The sequence below is a fragment of the Ascidia mentula genome, chromosome 4 (assembly GCF_947561715.1).
Source record: "Ascidia mentula chromosome 4, kaAscMent1.1, whole genome shotgun sequence".
Classification (NCBI taxonomy): Eukaryota; Metazoa; Chordata; class Ascidiacea; order Phlebobranchia; family Ascidiidae; genus Ascidia; species Ascidia mentula.
The window spans coordinates 13,835,917-13,860,142 of record NC_138569.1 but is presented as its reverse complement, the minus strand read 5'-3'; the positions used below and the strand labels follow the sequence as shown (position 1 = coordinate 13,860,142).

Sequence of the window (24,226 nt, the reverse complement as noted above, 5' to 3'; positions counted from 1 at the left end):
ACGCCCTCTTTCCAGTGGCGTGGCCGTCTAGTTAAGATGAGTTGCGTGAGAGTGCCAACGCGCAACCGGTGGGTCAGTAACATTGCGCAGGGCATATTTACCTGGTGATTAGCCGCACCGTTACGCTCGCAACTGTTCCACGCATGGCCGCCTCCTCAGTGGCTCCGCAGACCTTCACACACAATGGCGCTCGCTTCTTCTCTGATGCGCATCAACTGTTGATGTTTTCGCATTTTTCAGCCCCGGGCGGCCGAGCGGATGAAGTTTGGTTGTGTGCACCGCGCAAATCCGCCTGTTTCGTGATCTGCTTCGTCCGCTTTACGGCACCAACCACTCACCCAACAGCTTACTTGGCAAAGCTCCCGCAATTATCATCGCTCCTTCCGCCACCCACAGGAACTGTGTTTTCGCGCTTCCCGGTTGCAACGTTAAACCCTTATCATTTCGCGGCTCTTCTTTCTATGACGTGTCGTTGAGTGATTGGCGTTCGTGGTCCTAAGTTGATTCTGTGCAGGTTACGCACAAACGCACAGTGCAATCGACTAACGAAATGATTGAGCGAAGAGCCCCACTCCCCATGAAGTAGCCATACATCACACGTCAACCTTTTAAGGATTTGCCTTCTTTATCGCACCTAAACTCCTCAGCCTATCGATTCCACTTCACATTCAAGTGCATGTTTTCCCGTTCTTCTTGCTGAAGTGTTTAGCTACTAATGGTTATTGCCTTGCCGCCGTCCATGTTTATTGGTCGTTTGGGTCACGCGTGCCAAGTAAACACGCTGATAATAGCGTATCCTGTCAGCTGCTTTTTAAAATTTAACAATTCCGAAGCGTTCCAAGGACAGCTGCAGTTTGCTTGTGCCAGCCGAACTGGATGCGTCAATATAAACCGGGAATGACGCAACTGAAAAGTGTGCCAAACGACACGTACAGTTCATTAAGGACGGCAAGTTGAACGTCGTTTAGGCCGCGTGACGCACTCGCAAACACATCTCTATCTGACCGCCCGAACGTGCTTACGATAACAAGCCGTCTATTAAGTGGGCTAAACTTCTGGCGAGCTTCTAAACATTTGTGTATTTGTCGTGTGAACCGTCTGAAAAACTACATATGCGCACGTGTGGTCGGACCTTGAGCGTTTAACATAGTACTTTCTACTGACCATGGCTTATTTTCGATATATCTAGCTTATAGGATAATAAAAACCAAATTGTGAGGTGGCAGGTGGGGATCTGAATGAGCAACGACCTCAGTTTCCACTCTAGCGATCGCCCTGTGCCCTGCACGATTTAGCATGCCGTGCCCAAATCTTTTCTCCCGCCACGTGAGTTGACCGTAAATGCCGTCGGAATCTGATAAACTTGCCATGATGGACGGTATCTGGAACGGATTACGGCGCTGTTGTTCTTACCGCGAGCTAGCAGACTTGTAATTTTCCACGACATGCAACTTCCCACCTGTAATAACACACCGCGGCCACGTATATTAAAGTAAAATGGCAATTGATATAAAATTCTTGCAATTGTCGGTTGGCCACAGAGCTTCCAGCTAAAACACTTCGTAATGCAGCAATAAAACCCCGCGGACCATCTCGATTCAGATCGTGTGATACAATCTAATGGATTTTGTTCAACCTTAGTTTTACCTATTTAATCGGAATTGCTCTTCTGGCATTAGTTTGTGTTTATTTGAAACCAACGTTTCGTCTGCCATCCGGCGAGACTTCTTCAGGGTTATGTGTATGCCTGGCAACAAAAATAGCAGTATATCTTAGTTTTACCATTGCGGTGGGACGACGAAATACATTGACGCAGTTGCGCATTGTTCGTTGTGCTTTTTACTGCGCTTGGCCCACGCCAACTTAACGCATAAGCAAAACATCGCGTGCGATGGCGAGCGGCGCTAAACTGTCGATTCTACCTCGTTTCGCTCATGGGTGCAAGTAATCTGTCCAGGCAGTCCCAACCACCGTCAAGCGAGGCCAAATCACTCACCAGAACCGACTCAAATCACCAACACGACTCGGCTATCTCTACTTTCGTGATGACTCAACTCTCACTACATTCCTCGGCGGTAGAACGTTAAACCGACGTTGCAGTGTTGCTACAAATCGCAAAACATTAGGAAATGGTAGGTTGATTTCAACCGGAAGCTCTCATATCGCTGTCTATTGTTGAGCACGATCACTGCGCGACTTCCAAATTGGGATAAAACGGTCCCCGGCACGATGCAATTCTACACCGGATTCCGACGAAAACAGCGGCTCCACTTGCTATTTTCCCACCGCAAACAATTGTCGCGTGACTGCAACTCGACAAAGGGGACCGAAACACAACTGAACGTTGAGAACAACTATAAGCTGAGGCCTTAAATGAATTGGCGGCTTTTAGACCTCGGCTCAGGTACCTCCACTCGTGCTGACGTAACTGGAACAAAAAAGACAAACACGCGGCTTCACCCCCTCCCTCACCTGTAACCATGTTTATAACTCCCTTTTTCTACTCGCGCATAATTGAACGTTTCACGAAATCCTGGCACTTCTACGGCTTGTTTAAACTTTGAACGACGTTTCGGGTGACGTTTGCGCAAGGCAAGCGGAACGCGTTTGATCTCTCGATTTGACTAGACTTAGTTTCAAGTTGTATGAGTATTAACAGCGATTTTGGGATGTTCACACCATAGGATTTTTTTCAAGACTTTGTTGTTTTTTCTTTAACGGCTCAACATTTGTATTCACAGTAAAGCTTATACAAAGCTCACAGCACAAGCTACCGGGTAACACAATTGCTGTGTTTGCTACTCGCACCTTCATATTTTTTTTATTGCGTGACGTCAATACAATATTTGTTTAAGGTCAAAGGTTAAAGATCAACGTGCAATCAGACAACCTTCCAAAATTTCTTCCTAAAAGCGATGCTGCCCTTGGTAACATTATTGTCTCACAGCCATCCGTAAAACACTCGGGTGCGAAACTGTATAAACGTTAAAACGTAATCGTTCAAATGGAAAACATTTGAACAATCTGCGTGTCTAACATCGCAAGTAGCTTTGTTGCTACCCTCGGAAGGCTTTCCGGGTGACCGGTCACAGAAGAGGAAATTAATTGAAATGTGGTGCCGCCATCCGCTACAAGTGTTATTGGTACTCACTTCAACGCGACACTCGCTACTAAATGACCTGACGTCACTCGATACTGGGTCTGCTACGTCACTGAATTTAGCCGGCAGATCTAATGTTTCAATAACAGGCCCCATTGGGCTGAAATGCGCCTTGGCAAAAGGCGCAACTTCTTCGTCTCCAAGCTGCACAATACCCTCATTGTTACGGCAAACGATCAGTAAAAGCTTCGTGCATAATCGCCTGCTGCCCTTTTTCTCTTTCGGCATTTTAAGGCTTTTGGCAAAATGGCATCTGATCTTTTGGTTGACTGTTACGTTGACGTGGGTAATGCCGGGTGATCGATGCTTGTCTGTCTTGTTAGGCAATGTAACTTTTTGTTTAATATTTATGCCACATTTATATGAATGACTTATCTTACTTACGTTAGTAAATTTTGTGCTATTCGCTGGTAAATTTGTCTGTACTGAAAACACAAGCAAAGAACTTCTTCTTCAGCAGCTAAGTGAAAACATGCCGAGTGAAAATATTACTTGCAGGTGTCTTGTTTTGCCAAATCAGCACCCCACCTTTGTTGATAAATCAATGGTGAAGACAGGGTTAAATCTTAAAAGCATCTTCTAAAGCAACATTGTCGCGCTTCGGCGAGCGTATAAAATGCGAATCAACTGCCATCACCTTCACATATTCCCAATATCACGCTTCAAGCACCGCAAATCTACCAAATCGTCTACTCGCGAACTTTGGCTCGTATCCGTTCCATTCACGTCCACGAAAGGTGCGCAACGCGAAGCATCCCCGACCAAGCGCTGATGTAATGCTTGGCTGCCATTCTACAGACGACTTTCTTCGGAAATGAGGTCGTTGGTTACCGGCCGAACTTGATATCTGCTGCTTATAAGGTGGCACCACCGCAGCTGATCCAATCCCTCACGTAACCTTACCGCGAAAAATATCGGGTCGGTTTATTACGCAACCATGGGTATAGTGACGTGTGTGACGCGGAACTACAAAAGTTTGGTTTGATGTGTATTGTTGGGGTCAATATTTGTCGCCACCATCCTTTTCTTCTATCTTTCAAACTGTTCACTGGGTTTGACTTAATCGAGTCGATAAACCGCTTGTTGATTTGCGGCGTCGCTGATAACTGAACAAAGCGTTGTGTTTGCCTAAAGTTCGCTGCTGATAACCTTTAATTAGTTTCCATTAAATCAAATTTAACGCTAAATGGACATGGATTGAAGCATTTTGCGAAGCACCAACACAACAATCCTAGTAACAAAGAATGTGTTTTAATTTTTTTATGTTTTTTATTATTAGTAGTATAGTTTGCAAGCATGTTTTGCCAGTTTTCATATCTTCCTACTCGTTAAAAAAACCTAACATCTTATTGCAATACTTTGTTATTGATATTGTGGATTTTGTTCCAAAACAATAAGCAGACTCGGTTCATTCACTAACCTTCTCCAAATTTACTCGCAGTTTACAAAGGAGAAGCCACAACGAAAACCTCACAAACAAAACTCACGAGAGGACATAAGGGACAAGGTACAGCGACCTTTTGAATATTTGTGCGTTTCTCGTCCCTTCCTTTATTATATTTTGAATACAATTTGCGCTTTGCTTTGCGGTCCGTCTGGGTCGCTTACCAAGATAAAGTTTCAAATTGCAAACCTAAAAACCGTTCCGCGCCTGGAAAATTGCCATCGCTTCCCGAGCCAATTGCTCGTAAACGACTTGGAACATTGACCATCGACAGAAAACGGACGACGAGAAACCGCGACCCGCCGCCAGAATCACTGCACAACCTCCAGTCGAAGTCAAACTCTTCATAGGCGACGTGTACCAAAATCACGTGGCCACTGCATCCCGAGCCCTCCTTGAGAAACGTTTTAATGTGGCGGCAAACGAGTACGATGCTGCTCTCAAGATAATCACTGAATCTAAGCATAAGGTAACATCTTTACGAAACCACTGCTACGTCAGCATAAAATGCAAAGAAAGAACGATTTTTCAGTCAGTTTGTGTGATGTAATGTAATCAAACTATGATATATTCAAAATAGTGAAAATTCGTTTTATTTAAGCTTTGTGACAAAAAAAAACTAAAGTTTTTGCAGAGGTTGCAGTTTGTGTGTTTTTAATTAAAAACATGTTGCTATAAAGATTTAAATTAGTACGAAAATTCTGTGTTCCGTAATTGAATAAACCGTGTGAAGCATTTTATCCCTAATTAAAAAAACATTATTACGATTTTACTGCGAACGTGCGAACTAAAAAGTGTCCCGCCTCACGCTTCTTGTCAGTCATGAGAAAGCGGATGCAATCGTCGGCGTACTGACTCTAAATAGCGGCGACATTGTGTGAATACAGGAAGTCATTTGTGGCCGGATTGATGTGCGCATTGATGCCGAGCACGCAGTCGACCAATCTGTTACATTACACCTTACAGGAATGGAAAATAACCGCTGTGGAAAACTTCGTTGTGGTTTACGCACGGGGAGTGTCGTCACTCGAGACACAGTTGCCACCAGAGATCGCGCGATCGCTTGAATTCTTTTCGAGGATAGTGAAGCCCAGCCACAAGGAATATTGCCACCCGATGGCGTTTTTCGCGTGTGCCCGCGCCCATTATAGTTTAAACAAGTAACTCTTCTTTATTTAACCCTTTTAATTGATGACAGTTGGCCTTCTGTTATTTTAAATGCTGTAAGCATTAAACAAATTAATCGCATGCCAAAAATATCGATTTCAACGTAAAATCAACAAACATCTTCTTGCAGTTTTTCAAAAGTCGCACCATCCATTGAGGGTGGAATGAAGTTGTTAGCGAAAAAGAATTTTCCGGGAGTTTTAACATATCCAGGTTGCAACATATCTGAATAATACAGTGTATGATAGGAACTTCAACAAATCCGTTATTTTATAGGTTTAAGTGAAGCAATTCCAGAATCCGACGTCATCACTCTAAAAAAAATGATGGAGGATATAGGAAAGTGGTCGCTTAACCCTCCCAAACCAACAGTATTCTGTAAATATGAAAGCTGCGCGAAGGAATATACAAGAAGAGGGATTTACAAAAACGATCTCGATTTTGAGGTGCTGTTTGCAGTTTTGTTCCATAATAGTTTTTTGAATTGATTGTTCATATCAGTCTTATTTTGCAGGGTTTTATCGAAGTTGCTTGCGACTGGGATTGTGTGTCTTGTTATCATTTTAAATGTTGGTCGAAATATAAACACGCTCAATTCGGTAGATCAGGGGATAAGGTTGGTTTTTGTTTACTTTAAACACCTTGTTGAGTGATATTGATCCAAAATTTTGCTTCATTTGATCGGTACTCGGGGCAAATATCGACTTTCGTAGCGCAAACTCCCAATTTACTCACTTCCCATTCAAGTGGTTAAGATTTTCTCATGCGGCGCGAAACACGTGTTTAACAACGCCCGACGCTTGTGACCCAACGCTGAAAAGTGGAAAGCTGTAATTTTCAGATCTTGTGAATCGCAAATATATATTGTCGAGAATTTCGGGAATGTATACGAAATATTTTGGATGCTTGAAAGTTTTGACCCGTTTCCTGAACGCCAAGTTCACTCGAAAGGTTTTTTTTCAGGAATTACTGGGACTAGATTGTTTCACTGACGGTTGCGGGGGAGTGGTTTGTCACATTCAAATGATGGATGAATATTTTCTTTCAAAGAAAAAAGTGAGTGTGATTTCTATGATGAAAGATGTAAACCAATGATACCGACAGACTCAGTTGTATAAAAACTATGCAATTGTAGAAACACGATACAGTCAGTTCCAACCCAGTTACGTGTAACATAAAATATCATGTCATATGTACAAGTTTTTTTACGTTGCTATCAAATACATTTGCTCCTCTACCTGTTTGACTTCTTACTTTTTGTACTTCCAATTCTACTTTTTTCATCAGTTCACCACTGCATGATGTTGTTTTGTAGATTTCCGTTTCCAAGAGGGAAATAGAAAAAGACATTTCTTCATTAAATAAAAAAAGAATGCCCAAAAGTGAAAGAAACTTGGAACGACGTAAGCGTTTGATGAGAGAAGCTAAGGAAAGAAAAAAATCATATAAAGTTGCTCACAATATATACGACGCACAAGATATTGTAAGTTGAAGAAACTATTACTTTTGTGTTGCTACCCTGTTGTTTATTGTTCGGAATATGTTTGTTCAATGAGTTCTTTTTAAATCCGTTGTATTTATTTTGGGAAATCATTATTTTCATGAGCATATGTTACAACAACTGCGCACTTTTTATTATTTAACAGGAAGATAAAGCGAAGCTTGAATCAACCAAATTAAACGACGGTAAACATTTAACCGCTCTCTAAGTTCGTGTTAATAACATTATACTTTTGCCTTTCAGTTTCTCATCAGTCAGATGTAACAAACATAACCGTAATTAAACGCGGGGAAGAAATCCAAAACGAGGTGAGGATTTTTTTTTACAAATCAATCTTCCCGGGTTCAACTTCCCGAATTCAACGTATTTTTCAGGTTGCGAAAACGAGCAAAGGAAAGGGAAAAAGCAAGTCAAAGAAAAAATCCAGTAACGTTGTTTCTCTGCAAACATTTCTTGGTGACGATAAATACGTGAACCATGACGATGCATGGAGAGCAGTGGAAAAGTGAGTGAAAAAACTCTGTTACCTCTGTCGGTGTTTTCCTAACGTGTTCGTAACCAACAGAAATCAAAACTCTGAGAGTCCATTCCAAGTCCCCGCCGAATATCGCGCAAATGTTTCAGAATTCGAGACGGTAATTACCGATGAAGAACAATTAAAATTGTCATCAGTTTATAGGTGAGTTGGACTAAAATGACAATAATGACTGTGAAGTTGGTTACAGTAAACGTGCTTTATGTGTTCACCGCCCAACTAATTGTTGACCGTTATGTCAAGGATTTGTTGTCAAATTTCTGTTTTTGTAATATCTTTATGCTTTGAAACACAGACCTTAACAGCAATAAATATGTGTTTTGCATTTTTATTCACTTGAAGTCACCTGTTAACACCCATGTTTATGTATTTTAGTTTTTTCGAGGACTTTTACAAGCGAAACGGACCATTATCGATCGACGATCTATTATTCAGGAAAGAAATCACGCGCGAAATGTTGTTGCTAAGCGATTTACGTCATCCAACGTTTATTGAGTTTTTATCAAGCAAGACAGATACGTAAGAACATTGTAGTAACCCTAATTACTAGTAGAATATTAATTTACAACCGCTCCCTGTTTTCTCAAGTGTGTTGTTAACGTTTATTATTCTAACGCTTTTTGTTCTAGTTTTTGTCGAGTGGGGAATTTTATTGGTTTATTGAGTCACCGTGAGGCGATGATACAACTCTGCCATAAAACTAACCATAGGCAATTTATTAAAGTAAGGCACTGTATGAAAACGTAAACGTTTTCTGCAATACATCAACTTCCTTTCTGCTCACAGCAAAATGATAAGAAAGTGGAGCCTAACAAACGTCAGGAAACGTCTGATTTCTCAAAAGAACTCTGGTATATTGGGGATGTTCCACTGACAGAAGTTCAAAACATGTTGGGAGTAAATACGAAAAGTGGAACTTCTGCTCCAACTAAACCTGTGGGCCAAGTTGTCCCAGTAACAAACGTTAAGTTTTCCAACCTTGTCACGTTGGAACAAAACACTAATAAACCTGTTGCTGTCTTGGATACAAACAAGAACATTAAAAAACCCGAAGTGGGCGACGGAGACAAGAAAAAGGGGCAGTCTGTTAACAATAAAGCATTTAAAAGTCAAAAAAAGGAAGCGGAAAGTAAGTTGTGAATAACGAGAAGAATGTTCTTGATTGCAACATTAACGCAGTTAATATTGTGGATGTAGGATTAAATTATATATTTGTTCGGTTTTCAGAATCTCAAAGCATTACAAAATCCACCCCAGGACGTAACGAGCCGAAAGTCAATAAAACAAAGGTGCTGCTGCAAACGTTTTCACTTGGTTTGGTTCCTGTATGTAATGATCCTATTCTGTCCAGACAAATAACTCTGTTCAATCGAACGGAAAATCTCCTACGCTTTCTCTAATATCTTCTCCAACACCCCCTGTGCGTTGTGACACTGCTGTGCAAACCGAACTGATAACTTCTTATGAAAACCAAATTCAAGTTCTGCTGTTGGAAAAGAGTCTCCTGCGAGAGGGAAATGAGGTTTCATTGAATAACGTTTTGATGAACAAAATGCATAGAATATACCCTTACATTTGCTGCTGTTACGCCGATGTCATTTAAGTATAACGACAAGATTGCTATGTTAATGAAACGTTAACAAATGTAATTACCACCACGCCCGTAAAAAATCCACAATTATTTCTTTTCGGTTTGTTTTGTTTATTTAGTACCTTGGAATAGGTGCACGAAACAATACAATCAGTTTTTTTGCATGCCCGCTTATTAGTTTTGACCAAAAAATACAGGAGCTCAACGATAAACTTACTCACCTCGCAAACACATCCCGTACCGAGGTGGCGCTGTTGAGCAAGGACATGTCTGAACTGAAAGATCGATGCAACACAGCTGAACATCAGCTAACAATGGCGAAACTCAATGCCGAGTCTGAAGCTAAAAAGGTTGCTCGGGAGAAGGCCACTTTAATAGAAAGCGTAAAAACGGCAAAGAAACAACAAAAAGAGGTAAACTCGCTTGTTGGTGCAAAATCCGTGTTCTGCAAATCAAACAGTTGCCGATGAACGAGACACTATTTCAATATGATCTTTTCGTTGCCTTTGCCTTTTTTGTTCCAAGGGTATTTCCTAATGCAAGCATCCATCATTGACGAATGGTTTCGTTGGCGATGAAATGATTCTTGTCACTCGTTTTTTTTTTGTATTTTCGTTAACATTTTTTCGATTCCCGCAGGCTGAAGATTCCGAATTAGAGTTGAAGGAAATTCTTGCGAACAAACAGAAAGAGATCGAAAACCTGACCCATGCGATGCAGAGTGACAGAGACAACTGGCTCAAAAACAAATACGATTCCGCTGAAGAGTTGAAAAAAATGGAAGCGAAGTTAAAGGAATGTTCAGAGCGGCTTATTGCGGCGGAGGTATGTACTGCGATTCATTTTATACACACTGGCGTCTTAAACCACAGCGTATTTTAGATTCTACTCAATGTAGTTTCCAAAACATTGGCCTTTTTTAATTGCTTATGACTATTAGGAATAAAAACTATTGCTATATCCATTCTTAAAAAAAATTTCTCACTTACAAAACAAAGTCAGTCCGTATCAGTTAACCGCATTTATAAACCGTCAAAACGTTAGATTTATTTAAGAAGTGGTGTGATTTTCTACCTGCTACTCTTTACACTTTCCATTTTCCAACAAAATTAAAATTTACGTGTTTTGCCTGTGATTTTCGAATTGAGTCGATTAATTGAAGTCCTCACTTGCGTCGATTTAAGCATTTGATTGTGGAAATACCCGAGATCATTGATAAAAGCAAATCCGGAAACTCAATTAACAAATATTTGCAATACATCTAGAAATATAGATTTTGTTACAAGTCAAATGCTTTCTGATCTCTTTTCTTAAAGCACTTCTTGAGAAAGTTGTTCATCATTTTATCAGACCGTCACACTGAGAACTCGCGAAAATTTCGCCACGAAAACGTTGGTGGTCGCGAAACTGGAGAGCGAGAAGTTTTCGAAGGAGTTTGAACAATTAGCGATAAAATACATGAACTCTCCGCTTATCAAGTCTAAAGTGGTTGAGGCTTGCATGCGCTGGAAGAAAAACTCGGACGAATGTTACATAAAACTCGAAACAACGCACGTGAGTGCAGAAAACACGGACAGTTTTTCGGCTGTGACATTGTAACTTACTTTTGTCAAACAGTTAATGTAATCAATACTACTATACCAATTATACTGAATGCTTATTTTTGATTGATTTTGACTTAACAAGGTAACAAGGATGCTTAACTCGTTTTTGGTTAAGTGTTATGAAATCATTGCTGCTATATCGTATTTTAAATATTTGTTGTAAACATTATAGAAACTGTACAATGACCAGATCCAAGAAATAATGCGTGGAAAAAAATTGTCAGAGTTACCGAACATAGTCGTACCCAACCCCCCTCCACCCGGACCAAACTTCCACCAAGTTCAAGCTGCGATACGATCTATACCGTTTGGTAAAGGAAGAACATTGGTTTTTGTAACGTGACGTCAAACGGTTTTCGTTGTACTTGCCGAAACATCACCTAACGCAACGAAGTTTAACATGTCTTCAGATGTACACAGTTTAGTGAAATCTGTTCGTGGCGACTTTCTGCGTAATTTTTCAGACAGTTCTTGAAAAAGTGGCGAAAATGTGTTTACATGTTATTACACAAACATTATCAATAAGGGTAAAAATGAAAGCCAAATTAGGATGCTGTTAATCATATTCTAAGTACGTTTCGAACTCATACTGGGTTCATCATCAGTACTACTACATTGAACTGGTTGCAGAAAAGTAGTAGTACTGATGATGAACCCAGTATGAGTTCAAAACGTACTTGGAATATAATTAACAGCATCCTAACTTTGGCTTTCCTTTTCAACGTTATCGACTCCACGTATTTTGCACCCAATGATCAATGAGTCACTTTAGCAATAGAAACATGCAGTGTCATAACAAATACGATTGTTGCAGGTTAATATTAAAACCCATGTTTCTACAGGTATGCCCCCCAAGATCGGAATGCCCCTTCCTCATCCAAATGACCAAACTTCGCACGCAATGTCGTAAGTGTTGTCATATGTGCACACACACATACATGTATATATCCGTGCTTTAACGTCACGCCGATGTGCGTGAATTTACATTGGCATATTCTGACGTCACAAACATGACCTTTATTCTAGAATGGCGAACAATCACGCAGAACTTTATCGGAATGCTGTTAACCCGGTGGCGCCACAAATGTCAAATCCTTCACTTGTGATGCCACCAGAAGGTCCGTGGTTGAACCAACCTACGGTATGTATGTGTGGAAACCTCTGAAATTTACCTGAATCTGCACTAGGGTCAAAATATGAGAGTTACAAATGTTCAGTATAGAGTTTTGCAATGTTTCATGTAATCTTGTGTATTGAGACAATTGAAACAGACCTTTATTCAACCGATTCTTTGTTAATCTTCTTCATTTCTGTCAATTTTCGCATAAATTTAAGTTTTCCTCATTATACGATTTCACATTTGCTTGTTAATCGATTCTGGAAATCATTCCATATTCTGTCCCAATCGGCATGACGATATCCACCTCATACTTTATATCACAATTTTGTAACAACAGCATGTATTTCGCTATAAAAGCATAAATCAATAAATCCATAAATCAATACAAAATGGATTTCACATTTGCAAACAAATCGTTTATTTCATCAGAATGGTCGGGAGAGTTTAACTTCGACACCAAATAGTCACCCACCATCCCCTGGTCCCATAACACCATCCAGCAGCCAGATTGCAACGACCATAGCAGCAGTCGAGCTCAACCAAACGCCAGTAATTCAGAACCACCAAGCAGCACTACAAAGGCCACAACCTATACAACCACCTTATCAGACTACACCAGCACCACCACAACCACCCCAACCACCCCCACAGACTCAACCAGTTGCACCAAGACACAAATCACCGGCGCCTGAAACTTCCCAACCTGCAACGCGTCCTCAGGCAGCGCCACAACATAAGGGAAGTTTTGAGAGGATTATGGACCAGCTCCGAAAGCTGTACCCAAACGTACCGAGGTATCAACAGACCATTTAATATGTTTTTGTTTAATTTTGATTCCAATCTGATTGTTACAAGCTTGCCTGCGTGGAACACTTGGCTTAACGGACGTTTTGCGCTCGAATTGCTGTACACGTAGAAAACATAATTCGCTTTATCAACAAATGTGTGCCCTGTTTAGGAATGAAATTGCCCAATGCATAAAAGAGGTACGACAGAACAATAACAACTCTTTGACTGGATTGTCGTTGGAAGATATTGTCAAACAAGCGACGGTGGTCATCAACAAGCGCATGTCCAAAAAAGTGGTAAATTTTTTTGAAACTTCTCAAATTGTGTGTATTGCAACCAGTTGCGGTGATCGCTTTCCGAAAGAAACCTTGTTATGTTTGTAGGGTCAGGTCGCACCATTCAACTCCACGTCTTCTCGTCCAACTAATATGCCATCAGTTGCCCCCTGGGTACAGAGCAAACAACAGCAACCAAAAACAACTGTACGTTGCACCTTAATATTATAGTGTTGTGCATTTCTATTGAAACATTCCCTGGCGCGAACACACTAAAATATGGATTATTTATTAAGCAATTTTTTTGTTACGTTAACAGTTAATTGGTGTATTATAATTTGTGTGAGTCTTCATAGAAAACAATTATTTTTTGAAAAGTCGTTTTGGAACCATGCAGTGAATGTCGCCACTATCATGAAATTCTTTTGCAGAAGTTGCGAGAAACGAACGAGGACGAACCCTGTGTGATCTGCCACGATCCTCTAACTTCCAGTGAAACCCACAAACTTCTATGTGGACATGTGTAAGTGGATTGCCTGACCATTTCTCTTTACCTTACTTCAATGGGTTTGCGTATTCTTTGCAACGCTGGTTGAATGTATGTATGTTAACCAACGCTGGATTCTGTTAAATCACAAATATGAGGTTTTGTGTGTTGCCACTGTAATCAGGGCTTTCATTCAAGACACTTAAAAGCTATAGATGAGGAACTGAGGGTATATGCGCTTATCGAAAATTGAGCCCCACTTAAGATAGTTTGTTATTTTTGTTACCCCATACTTTCAAAGCTGTTACGTATGTAAACATTAACTGTTCCATGTACTGTCGTTTCATTGGAAATTAATTTAAAAATTGTTAAGCCGCAAGGTAGATTCGAAGTATTCCGTGACGTAAGCTGTCAAAAATAACTGAAGGGAACATAAAAAAATTTTAAGACCGATTTTCGTATTGCTCGCGGACGTACCGCGTAAATAATATTCATGCTTGTGATTCAGTCATAACGTTGTAAGGCTATGACGCTCTTCGGTCTTCCCCTGATGCTTGCGTCATTAAATTTAACTTGCGGCAGTTTATTAAAAAATGTCAAACATAGATTAAAACTCCAACCATGACTGGCTTGGATCCTCCCTTCCAAGTGAAATGAGTTCGTCGACACTTCCACGCAAAACCACCCTGTCACTTACCTCTTAAATCACTCTTGGAACGTAGAGCCAAATCCGCGTACGCCTGGCTCGCTTATTAGCTGTTACTGCGATTATGAGTTGCGTTACATATTTCTCTTCCATTCAGCTTCCATTCTGAATGCCTGAACAAGTGGTTGACCAGAAATCGGACATGCCCCACATGCAGAGATTACGCAATCGACACTTCCGAGTATCCGACGTTAAAGTCCACTTTCCGATTTTGATTTCCATGTTTGGATACAAGACCAACTATGGTTACAGTAGTGGCTTTTAGACATCATGCTTCGCTTGTTTCTGTGTGTTGCTTTTAATCGTGTGCTCTGTAAATAGGACTTGCGTAAATGGGAATAGAATCGGAGGAAAACGATGAATGGAGTTGTTTTAAAATAAATCTATCCACGTTGGTTTTATTGTGTTTGTGTTAGAATATTTTTTGAATTTTAATTGGACATTTTTACTGCATATGCTTGTAATTGTCAGATACGTTTTTTTATGTATTAATAATCCTTACAATTAAAGGTAAATGTCATCAATATATCGAACTGACGCTGATCGTTTGCTACTCTTTTGAATAATCTTGGATAATCCTAGCGGTTATTCAGGGCCTATAAAAGGCAATTTATCACGTACAGGGCCGAAATTTGTGAAATAAAAAAGAGTTGCTTCGAACTTTCAACTGTAAAAATCATTTTTGCTCGAATATTGTATACTTAAATGTGTGGTAGCATTCTGTATTTTGTGTGCATAAGCTTCAATAAAACTTTTACTTAACGCATGCAGCCTCTTCGGTTTTAAAAATTTTACTTAAATAGTCTTCAGATAGGCTCACTTTGTTGCCGGCCACGGAATTGGCCAAACGGAGTACAACCATTTTTAAAGCCTCGTTGCCCTGTATTGTGGTTGCGGTTTCTTAAAACTTAGAAGAAGAGACGCAGATAAACGTGTTGATCAAGTTGAAGTATATATTATAACAATGGCGCGTATGTACACAAACAAAAAAAAACAAGTAAACACAGTGAAGACAGGTTACAAAATTTCAAGTTCACAGAGCGCGTGAGTCCAATAAAAGCTATTGCATGGTACGTTGTAAATGCCTGCGAACTGCCGTGACTTGACTGTTTTCTGATGCCATAATGACACGGCAATGCACGTCGCAGATGAGCCGAAAAGGTCTTCGCTGGGCCAACGGAACAATTTACGCGTCACGTCGTTACGCGTCGGGGTCATCCAGTGCGGACGTCTGTTGATGATCCCGCTCCTGTATTGGACGTGCTTTGTGCCCTGGACCCATCTTCCATCCACCCAGGCAGTGGGAACTCCCCCTTCTGCCTCCTCGGCGACAAACACTGTGTTAAAATAACCGATGGCCGTCTTGTACTTGACAGTGGTGTCGAGAACGGCGAGTCTTCCGCCAACTTCTTCTTCGCAATATCTCCTGGCACTGTCGTATTGAAACATGTCTTCGGTGACGTATTTGAAACAAGAGTTGTCGGCCGAAAAGTGGAAACCCTTTGGACAGGACACTGCAAAAAAATAATTATGATAAATTCGTAAAATGAGTAACAACTATTTTTTGATTAACTCAACAACACTGAAACTACATTTTCACATTTCATTGATAAACATTTGTTTCATGAAAAAACAAGTAAAATATTTACCAGGGCGCCCTGCGACGCACAACTGCAGAGATACCACCAGAGTGATGAGCACCAACATGTGAAACGATGCGATTTTCATGCTGTATATTTCTTAATCACCGCCGATTGCAACTATACCTTAGCAGATAACTCAGCCCACTATTTATACCCGACGCCGCACTGTGGCGGAGTAAACAGGAGGCGCCTGGAATCCAAATAAGGCGTAGAAAAAAAGTGATAGAACGAATGCTGGATATATCGCCTTACACTGAAAATGTCAGAAATATACGTCACGCCCGCATAACTTAAATAGTTGCTAATGGTTTCGCGGAAAAGTTCAGCTCAAAGGTAGAGGAATGTTACCTCTACTGGTCTCGTCAACAACTGATACGCCGCCGAAGCGGCGACTCCGTTTGGCTTTTTTTTGATTTGACAACAGCCCGTCATTTTGACTTATGACTGACATCGTTAAGACGTTCCAGTCATAAACTTTTTTGGCCACTATAAAACATAGGAACCGCACTGGCACTGTCGATGCGATGTGGCCTCAGCTACGACATGAAACCGAACGAACCCCATACAGTGGAATGCAGTCAATGACATTGATGGACGAGTGAGAAGTTTAGGCTGGAATTTTACTTGCGGTACGAGACACCTTAGACAGGAGAATGGGACAAAACCATCGAAAACACCAAATGCAAAATTTCGCACGTCATGCAATCGTCACGTAATGATGCTTTGGTAAAAAAATGTCAAAAACAGGATGATGCAGCATTTTTGCCACGTTGGAAACAACCCCCGATAATTTTTTAAATTCTGGTGAATTGATTTTTTCACGTTGTTCGTAGGATCCATCCCTCATGCATAAACGTAAGTGAACTACTTGGATTTAAAATTATATTCAAGCTGTAAAATTTAGAAAACATAACAAGACTCTTGGTTCGATAACTCGATTTCAGTTGCCTGACCGGGGAACCGTCAGGTTCGTGACGTCTGTTCTGCAATAAACATGCATCGGTATTTGCAATTGACGCAATCAGTATCTTGATTTTGCCGATTAGGCGCAGCAAATACTCCGTTTCGTGTAACTGATTGCGTAGCATAACAGCATATACAACGCACGCATGTTGTAGTAACAAACCCAAACTCCTTAAAGTTGAACTTTATGCAAACTTTTGCCAGTAATGATTTCATTTGCGTTATCTGACAATAATATTTTTGGGCGAAAAGCTTATTTTCATAAAAAAACACTTACCATATTGTGACAAAACGAATGAACATAATGTTACAAGTTGGACCAATTTGATCGATTCTAAAGGGGTTGTTTTTACTATGTTGAACAGGTATGCTTTTTAGCAATTTTACGAACCTGAACTTTCAAAAGTCTCACAATTTATATCCAAATCTCATAACATTAAAGTCGATGGCATTAAGTCTCATCATTGAAGTAATTTTCACGGTATAGTTCATGCTGTGGGCAATTGGGTTGTTGTTGTAGTTGTCATGCCGACAGTTTTGTTACCTGCTTTGTCAAATAATAACCTAGCCGTTCTACAATTTCTCATTATTTTCATTACTTGAGGTCTACACTGTAAAGCATTGGCGTAGTCAGGAAGGGGGGAAGTCCGTCCCAAAGCTGAAAGTTATTGATTCATAACTTCTAAATGTTTAAAACTGTGACTTTTATTAAAAACAAATTGCCTTTAATCAAGTCTGGTCGGTTTCTGCAAAACAAAAACTCTAACTCGCCTAAAGCACCCCCAGCAATTTTGGACTGCATACGTCATTGTTCTGAAGTTTTGTAGAGCGCTAGAAATTCCAAACAATTGGTTGCCGTCGTAACAACAGAGGCAAGAACTCGGATAAAACCTTTTCTCGGTTAAAAGTATTTAATTTGTGTTGATTTTGCAGATATCGACGATGCTCGCGAAACATATTTTGCAGGGAGGAGCGAAATATAATTGTCTCATAAGAAAGCCGACAGATTTTTACATATAGGCCTAGAACACGCATTCATCATTGTTTGCAATCCTTATCAACTATGGACATATATGTTCATCACATAGCCTATACATAGAAAAACTACTTACGGTAAGCTAGTAATTTTTCTTTTGATTGCAATACTACAAAAATTATTCCTAAAAGTAATAACCAAAACCCTTTTAAAATCATCAAGTCTGCGGAACCCTACGTTTCAACTAGATGTCTTGTAACGAACTATAAGTTGTGCATTTCTTTGAAAAGCAGATGTATGTAACATAACAAATAGGAAAAGTTTTAAAAAAAATTTTGCATTCATCTACTCCCTGAAACAATCCCAGAAAAGTAATACTTCGGTCAAAATTTCGATTCAACACGAAACAGCACATTGTAAATTATCTTGGAAATTTTGTTTCCCAACCGGTGGTAGACGTTGCGGCATTCCAGGCGGTACGCGAGCACCGTTCCGTATTTTGGGGATATAGTTCGAATTTAAAAAATCGAAAGTTGTATCAAAATGTTCGTTACTTTATCCCCTAGGTTACTTTGTAACACTCAACCAAGTGGTACGCGTTAAAATTGTTTTTGCCTCCATGGTACGAAACCACAAAAAGGTTGGGAATCACTGCTCTTCGCCGACCCAGTTTAATCCTAAGAGATTGTCGTATTCGCATGGGTTAAATCATCATGGCAGTACAACTTGTGACGTTCAGCACCGGTGCCAAGCTTTCTATATATGAAGATGGATATTTAATGTGGAATAAAATTGTCCCCAAAACGATTTTTATTGCGTAATATTTTTTGGAATCCAATAACTCTACATACACATTACAATAAATAACTCTTTTTACCGCTACAGTGTTCAAAGTTTATGTTTAGCCATCAGTGTCACAACACACTGCGGTGTGGTAGCCTGGCGAAAAATGTCACGACGTGCGGTACTGCGACATCTTGTGAAATTATCAAAAAATTTAGTCAGTACGACAGAATTAAACATATATATTGTGGCCAATAAATCACACATCAATGTAAGCTAACCTTCCACGTTATGGCACATTCAATCAACCTTAAACCTACAACGCTATCAAGATAGAGAGAGACAATGAAACATGTTCATCAAATTTATTTGCACAAAGCAAGGACTCCACTTTCAAACATAATTTGATAAAAACAAATTACAAAAAAATATTACTGCAACAAAGTATGGCTAAACAGAACTCACACCAATTCCAAATTGTATACCCTCACATATTTTGTCAGTCTTAGCAGCTCTTACAGGAAAACAAAAGTTTAATTCCAACCGGGCTGATCGCATAAACCTGTAAACCAAACCAAAACCAAAAGTCAAACGCAAGTTTGTTAAAGCAGCAGAAATATTAGACTTAATATTTTGTTGTGTATCAACATCAAAAGAATTTCCTCCATTCACAAATGCATGAAATCTAAAATTGTCAAGCCAGAAGCCATGGCCAAACTTATGCCAATAGAATGGCAGTGGTGTGTAAATATGTCCATCAAGTAGCCAAAATGCAGTAGAACCAAGGTAACAGCCAGCTTCTTGTTTTCCAACAGAGTTGATTTCAAAGCCTCTTAGGGTTAATGGCCCACCCACAAAAAACTTGTCATTTATGTTGTGTTGGCCTGCTTTGCCAATTACAAAGCCCACATTCATGCCCAAAGATAATGTTACCCTCTTTAAAAGGGTAGTAGCTAGGTGAAAGTCCACAACCTCCTTAAAAAACTTTACATTACCTCCAAGTCCAGCCAACTCTTCACTCATTTTAACATAAACACCAGAGCTTGGGAATATGTGATCATCACAGCGATCAATTATCATGGTGTGATTAATTGATGATTTCAATGAGTGGCCCATCAATTGACGAACAGCAAAAGCACATGACCTTGAAGAAGTTAATTCCCTCCAATGGCAGTTCCACGAAATTTCATGGCTATTTCCTAAGAATGGAAATTTTAAACCGGTTTCTAGGCCACGAATGGTTTCATTATATGATGACCAAGAACAATAATTCTTCTCTTTGAGCAAAGTGGATTGGAGACTTCCATTTTCTTGAGGTTTCATAAATGAAAATTGGAAGTCAGTAGGTTCATAAATTTGTTTTCCTGAATGTGATGACAATGTGTGAGAAACAGAAGCTGACAAACTCTCACCCCTGCCCATTACATTGGGTGAAAGAAGTCGGAGCACCCACCTAGGTTTTTCACTGTTGGACATTTCTGTTTTCACCTCCCCAACTACCATGTTTTTCTCCCTAGCTTTGAAGACAACCTGAATGTTGTCAGTCGGCCCATCGTCTCCAGAATCAACAGTGTCTATAATAACAGACACCTGTTTAAATACACCCTTTGCTAATAACTTCTCTTTGCATAAAATAGCTTTGGTGTATGCTTCCAAAAATGTGGTGGATTTAAAAAGAGGTTTGACTTCATCAATTACAAAATCAGCTTTGGTGCGGTTTAGGCCACTGATATGAACTTTTTTGACAGCAACTCCCTTATTTTCAAGGACAATTTCTGTAGTGTGTGTATCTTCATCCCCATCTTGCAACATGATGAGGTTTGTGCCAATATATGTATTTATATATTACAGCCCTTCAGCAAAAGCATTAAGGCTACACAGCATTGCTATATATAAAAAAATTAAAGATCAATTAAAAATCTACAAAAAACATGACAATTAACCTTACATTATGGATCAATTTAAATAACTTTTCTTCCAGCATCAAGTTATGATTTTTTTATTACAACTGACATTTTGTCTTTCATCCGGTGAGACTTGTTCTGGGTTATGTGGCAACAATTCATTATGTGTATAATATAAATACACAAAAAAAACGGAAGAAAACACAAGAGTCGCCCAGTAGAGCAAAGGGGTCACGGGTAAAATGCTAAAAAACCGCGACAAGCGACACAATCAGGTGCAGTCATATCCAAAGATTTTTTCTATGGTGTCTAATAGAGATCAATGGTCAAATGTAACAGAAAATACTCCGGGTAGTTTTCGCCAAATATGCCTAAAATAAAAATCTGTGCTACTTTTAAAGGGTATGTGTTAACAGCATATTTTCAATAACATCCATGTGGTGGAGCCAAAGGACTATTTTAAATAACATCCGTGCGGTGGAGCTAGAGGATTATTTTAAATAACATCCGCGTGACAGCGCTAGAGGACTACTTTGAATAACAACCATGCGGTGGAACTAGAGGATTATTTGTGACCTGCAGTTGAGGTCATTTCGCTGGAAAATTGAGGTGACATTTTACCTTATATCACTTTCACTGCATGCTTTTAATCTGAGCAAGTTTTTTGCATGCAAAATGAACAAAATTCTGTGCTGTATTTATCCCTCTTTTTTTTAAAAAGTTAGTGTTTTAAAATAAGTTTGTTGTTGTTTTTGATTTAGATTACGCGTTGTGATAGAATAACAGTCATTTCTTGAATTGCTTTTGACCCAACGTAACCTACAATTTTGTATTTTGGCTATTTAATGTCTTAGCTTTACTGATCAATTTACTTTTTCGAATTCAAGTTTCGAAGCAAACATGACACCATTCTATGCTAATATGGAGACATAAATCAGCGGTGAAGGTGGTTTAAGAATACTCAATTGTAGTGATGTTCTTAGTTTTAAATTATCCGGCCCGGCCGGGTCCGGATAGACAAACAATATTAGACCTAATGACCAACTAAATACAATACATTTATATGATGTATTGAAATTGTATAAAAATAGTTGTAGTTACGTCACTTGTAGTCGTGTAATGCGAGAATGTTGGTGCATACGCCATATAACTACACAAATCATTAACAACCTGTGTGACGAAACAAAATTCTTCCCTAGCAAGACCAAGGTTATCCTAACTATGGCGTACGCACCAACGCATTACATGTGGCGCAATTACAACTGGAAGCTATATTTATGAAATTAATTCCAATCTATAAAATACTGTATTCACGGTTACGACTTCGCAATGCTGCAGGTAAAATTCGCTGTAGATCAGATCATTTACTTTAAGTAATCATTGGGGTTGGTCAAACAGCTAATCTAAATTTTTGCGAGACTCCCGCCTCCCATCGCGCATTTATAATGTGTATTCCGTCATAATATAAATTTATCACTTCTAACGTCTGTCCTGGCGTCTAGTGGTTGTATTTTAGGTCGAAATCTGCTGCCGAATTTGCAAATTTTGACTAGATTTTTTTACTAGATTTTTTAGTAGATTGTACAAATCGCATGTCATGTACGAAAAGGGAAAGTTCAAACTGACATACAGTCATGAACGTAACTGACGGTTTTGTAAATCTTCAATACAAACAAAATAGCCAATGCAATAGTCACTTCACCGTACCATTTTGCCGGCTCGTCTGCATTTTACACGGAAAATGATTGTAGTACAGCCTTTATCATGAAATTTTCGACTATTGCATTGGCTATTTTGTTTGTATTGGAGAAAAAGTAAAGCCAAAAATATTACGGTAAAACCTTTTTGGAATCTGGCCATTATTGTCATACTTTTTTGTGACGTCATGCGTCAGAGTTCCGGGGCACTCAGTAATTCTGAAAGCGTATTGCAACTTGCAGGCACAGATATAAGTGTACATTCAATAACGATGAGTGAATTTTGTAAGAACTTGCAACACAATGATGAAAATCCCGAGATGAAACGAAAGATACACATTTTAGTATGAAAACACATACATTGTATGCAACAGCCGCGAGAATCAGCGATTTTGTTGTTCGAAGTAAGCCTAAATTAATGCCAACTACTTTGTTTTCCAGACGAAAATATTGCGATGCGTCGCTGGTTTGTTTGTTTGTTTAGGGAGATTTTTCCGATACTGTGCCAACATAGATAACCTAAAGGCGTGAAACATACGTCTTGGGATAATACGGAACATCACCTAATCCGAGCAAATTTCTCAGTCATATGCAATCTGGATTAAACGAGTTCTACTGTATTGATAATTGTCTGGCAATCCTGACTGATCTGAAATCAGTGGTTGTAGGTTGTAACGGCAGTTGCAACACTTCGAGTTTGCGAGGCAGTTAAATCTTGGTTCAAAAAATGAAAATATACTATTGAATTCAGTGTGTGTAATAAATGTGATTGGTAATATTTATTGGGCGGCCCTTCTCAAAAGTAATATCAATTTTAAGCTAACAACACATTTCGATTTGAAACAGCAGATATATATAAGGGGTATGTATATGGAATCACTGGGGATGAACGAACTTGCCACTTTTCGCAATGCTTTTTATTTAGTTGCTTTCCGTAATTTTTAAAGAAGTATACACGACAAAGTGGTTATTGCAGCGTCAGCGTACATGCATGAGTACTGAAAGACGGCCCATGAATATCATTGTTTGCCTTGACACACAGAGATTTCTTGCCCTCCTCCCCCCAAAAAATCTCATGTAAAAGGGTTCTTGCACCAGCACATTTTTTGCCATCAGCAGCAGTGCGGCTGGGGGCTGCGATGCTTCGACAGACGGTGATTCTTCAGACTCCATTACTTGAAGGTTTTGTTCATCTGCTTGGTTAGTTGTTTTGCGCAAAATACAAATCCTCTATAAACAAAAACTTACAAAACGTATACCGCACCAGCACAGTTGTTACATAAACTTAAATATAACCGTTCCCGAGCCTTCCAGATGAGATGATCAATGAAAACAACGCACGGACACAGTCTTACAAAGCGGACCGGAAAAATAACATACATTGACAGTAAATAGCGCCTCTAAGTATAACATCCACGCATTTGACAAGCGATTATTGGATGTGTTGCTAAATATGTTCGATGTGGTACGGATTTAGTATTTGTCCCTATAATGGTTCTAAATGGCGAACGACAATCGATTAGGCAAGGAAGTGTACTTGTTAAGTCCATGTGAATTAAATTTATCCGTGGGAGAGAGGCAGCTGTTGCGTCAGACAATATTAGTTGCTCCTGGTAACGCGCAGTGACGTCAATGCGTTAATGAGGTGGTAATCAATGCGTGCCGCAAAATCTTTCAGAAAGCAACTTTGCCCTGCACGATCCATTGCTTAAGACCTTTACACCACATATCCACATTGTGAATAATTAACAATAGCTAGTCGCTGGACAGGTGGAGGGTGAGGGTTTATCAACAAAAACGTCTCCTACGTAAGACAACAACAATGGAAAAATGCAGTAGAATTGTCCACGCATATTAAATACACGTGGACAATAAATGATG

General features: G+C 39.7%; 3 protein-coding genes across 5 annotated transcripts in view; 1 reads left to right on the top strand and 2 right to left on the bottom strand.

Moving 5' to 3' along the window:
• The window catches only part of LOC145898484 (uncharacterized), a 28,360-nt gene extending 13,221 nt beyond the window's left edge, over positions 1–15,139 (top strand). The window contains exons 14-41 of the mRNA XM_082986953.1: positions 4,602–4,667; positions 4,879–5,073; positions 5,571–5,764; positions 5,902–5,984; positions 6,048–6,217; positions 6,286–6,387; positions 6,735–6,827; positions 7,087–7,254; positions 7,418–7,457; positions 7,516–7,580; positions 7,647–7,777; positions 7,838–7,951; positions 8,183–8,326; positions 8,437–8,530; positions 8,594–8,936; positions 9,035–9,096; positions 9,159–9,329; positions 9,596–9,811; positions 10,038–10,223; positions 10,749–10,952; positions 11,175–11,313; positions 11,845–11,908; positions 12,029–12,143; positions 12,552–12,916; positions 13,081–13,207; positions 13,295–13,393; positions 13,618–13,709; positions 14,477–15,139. Coding sequence (XP_082843079.1) covers positions 4,602–4,667; positions 4,879–5,073; positions 5,571–5,764; positions 5,902–5,984; positions 6,048–6,217; positions 6,286–6,387; positions 6,735–6,827; positions 7,087–7,254; positions 7,418–7,457; positions 7,516–7,580; positions 7,647–7,777; positions 7,838–7,951; positions 8,183–8,326; positions 8,437–8,530; positions 8,594–8,936; positions 9,035–9,096; positions 9,159–9,329; positions 9,596–9,811; positions 10,038–10,223; positions 10,749–10,952; positions 11,175–11,313; positions 11,845–11,908; positions 12,029–12,143; positions 12,552–12,916; positions 13,081–13,207; positions 13,295–13,393; positions 13,618–13,709; positions 14,477–14,594 — 3,960 coding nt within the window. The 3' untranslated portion in view covers positions 14,595–15,139. The remainder of the gene's footprint in view (positions 1–4,601; positions 4,668–4,878; positions 5,074–5,570; positions 5,765–5,901; positions 5,985–6,047; positions 6,218–6,285; positions 6,388–6,734; positions 6,828–7,086; positions 7,255–7,417; positions 7,458–7,515; positions 7,581–7,646; positions 7,778–7,837; positions 7,952–8,182; positions 8,327–8,436; positions 8,531–8,593; positions 8,937–9,034; positions 9,097–9,158; positions 9,330–9,595; positions 9,812–10,037; positions 10,224–10,748; positions 10,953–11,174; positions 11,314–11,844; positions 11,909–12,028; positions 12,144–12,551; positions 12,917–13,080; positions 13,208–13,294; positions 13,394–13,617; positions 13,710–14,476) is intronic.
• Positions 15,140–15,318: 179 nt separating this feature from the next.
• On the bottom strand, positions 15,319–16,158 carry LOC145899149 (uncharacterized). Its single transcript, XM_082987870.1, has 2 exons — positions 16,029–16,158; positions 15,319–15,893 (listed from the first exon to the last, which is right to left on the bottom strand). The coding sequence occupies exons 1-2, from the start codon at positions 16,105–16,107 to the stop codon at positions 15,397–15,399; spliced, it is 576 nt and encodes a 191-aa protein (XP_082843996.1). The 5' UTR covers positions 16,108–16,158; the 3' UTR covers positions 15,319–15,396.
• A 2,975-nt stretch (positions 16,159–19,133) lies between these two features.
• Positions 19,134–20,754, bottom strand: LOC145898699 (sorting and assembly machinery component 50 homolog A-like). 3 transcript variants are annotated; one of them, XM_082987265.1, is made up of 2 exons: positions 19,740–20,747; positions 19,134–19,306 (listed from the first exon to the last, which is right to left on the bottom strand). In XM_082987265.1, the coding sequence occupies exons 1-2, from the start codon at positions 20,554–20,556 to the stop codon at positions 19,278–19,280; spliced, it is 846 nt and encodes a 281-aa protein (XP_082843391.1). In that variant the 5' UTR covers positions 20,557–20,747; the 3' UTR covers positions 19,134–19,277. The 3 variants fall into 3 exon arrangements, with proteins under 3 accessions (XP_082843391.1, XP_082843390.1, XP_082843393.1); XM_082987264.1 differs by having other exon boundaries at positions 19,134–20,108; positions 20,198–20,304; XM_082987267.1 differs by lacking the exon at positions 19,134–19,306 and having other exon boundaries at positions 19,966–20,108; positions 20,198–20,754.
• Positions 20,755–24,226: the final 3,472 nt, after the last annotated feature.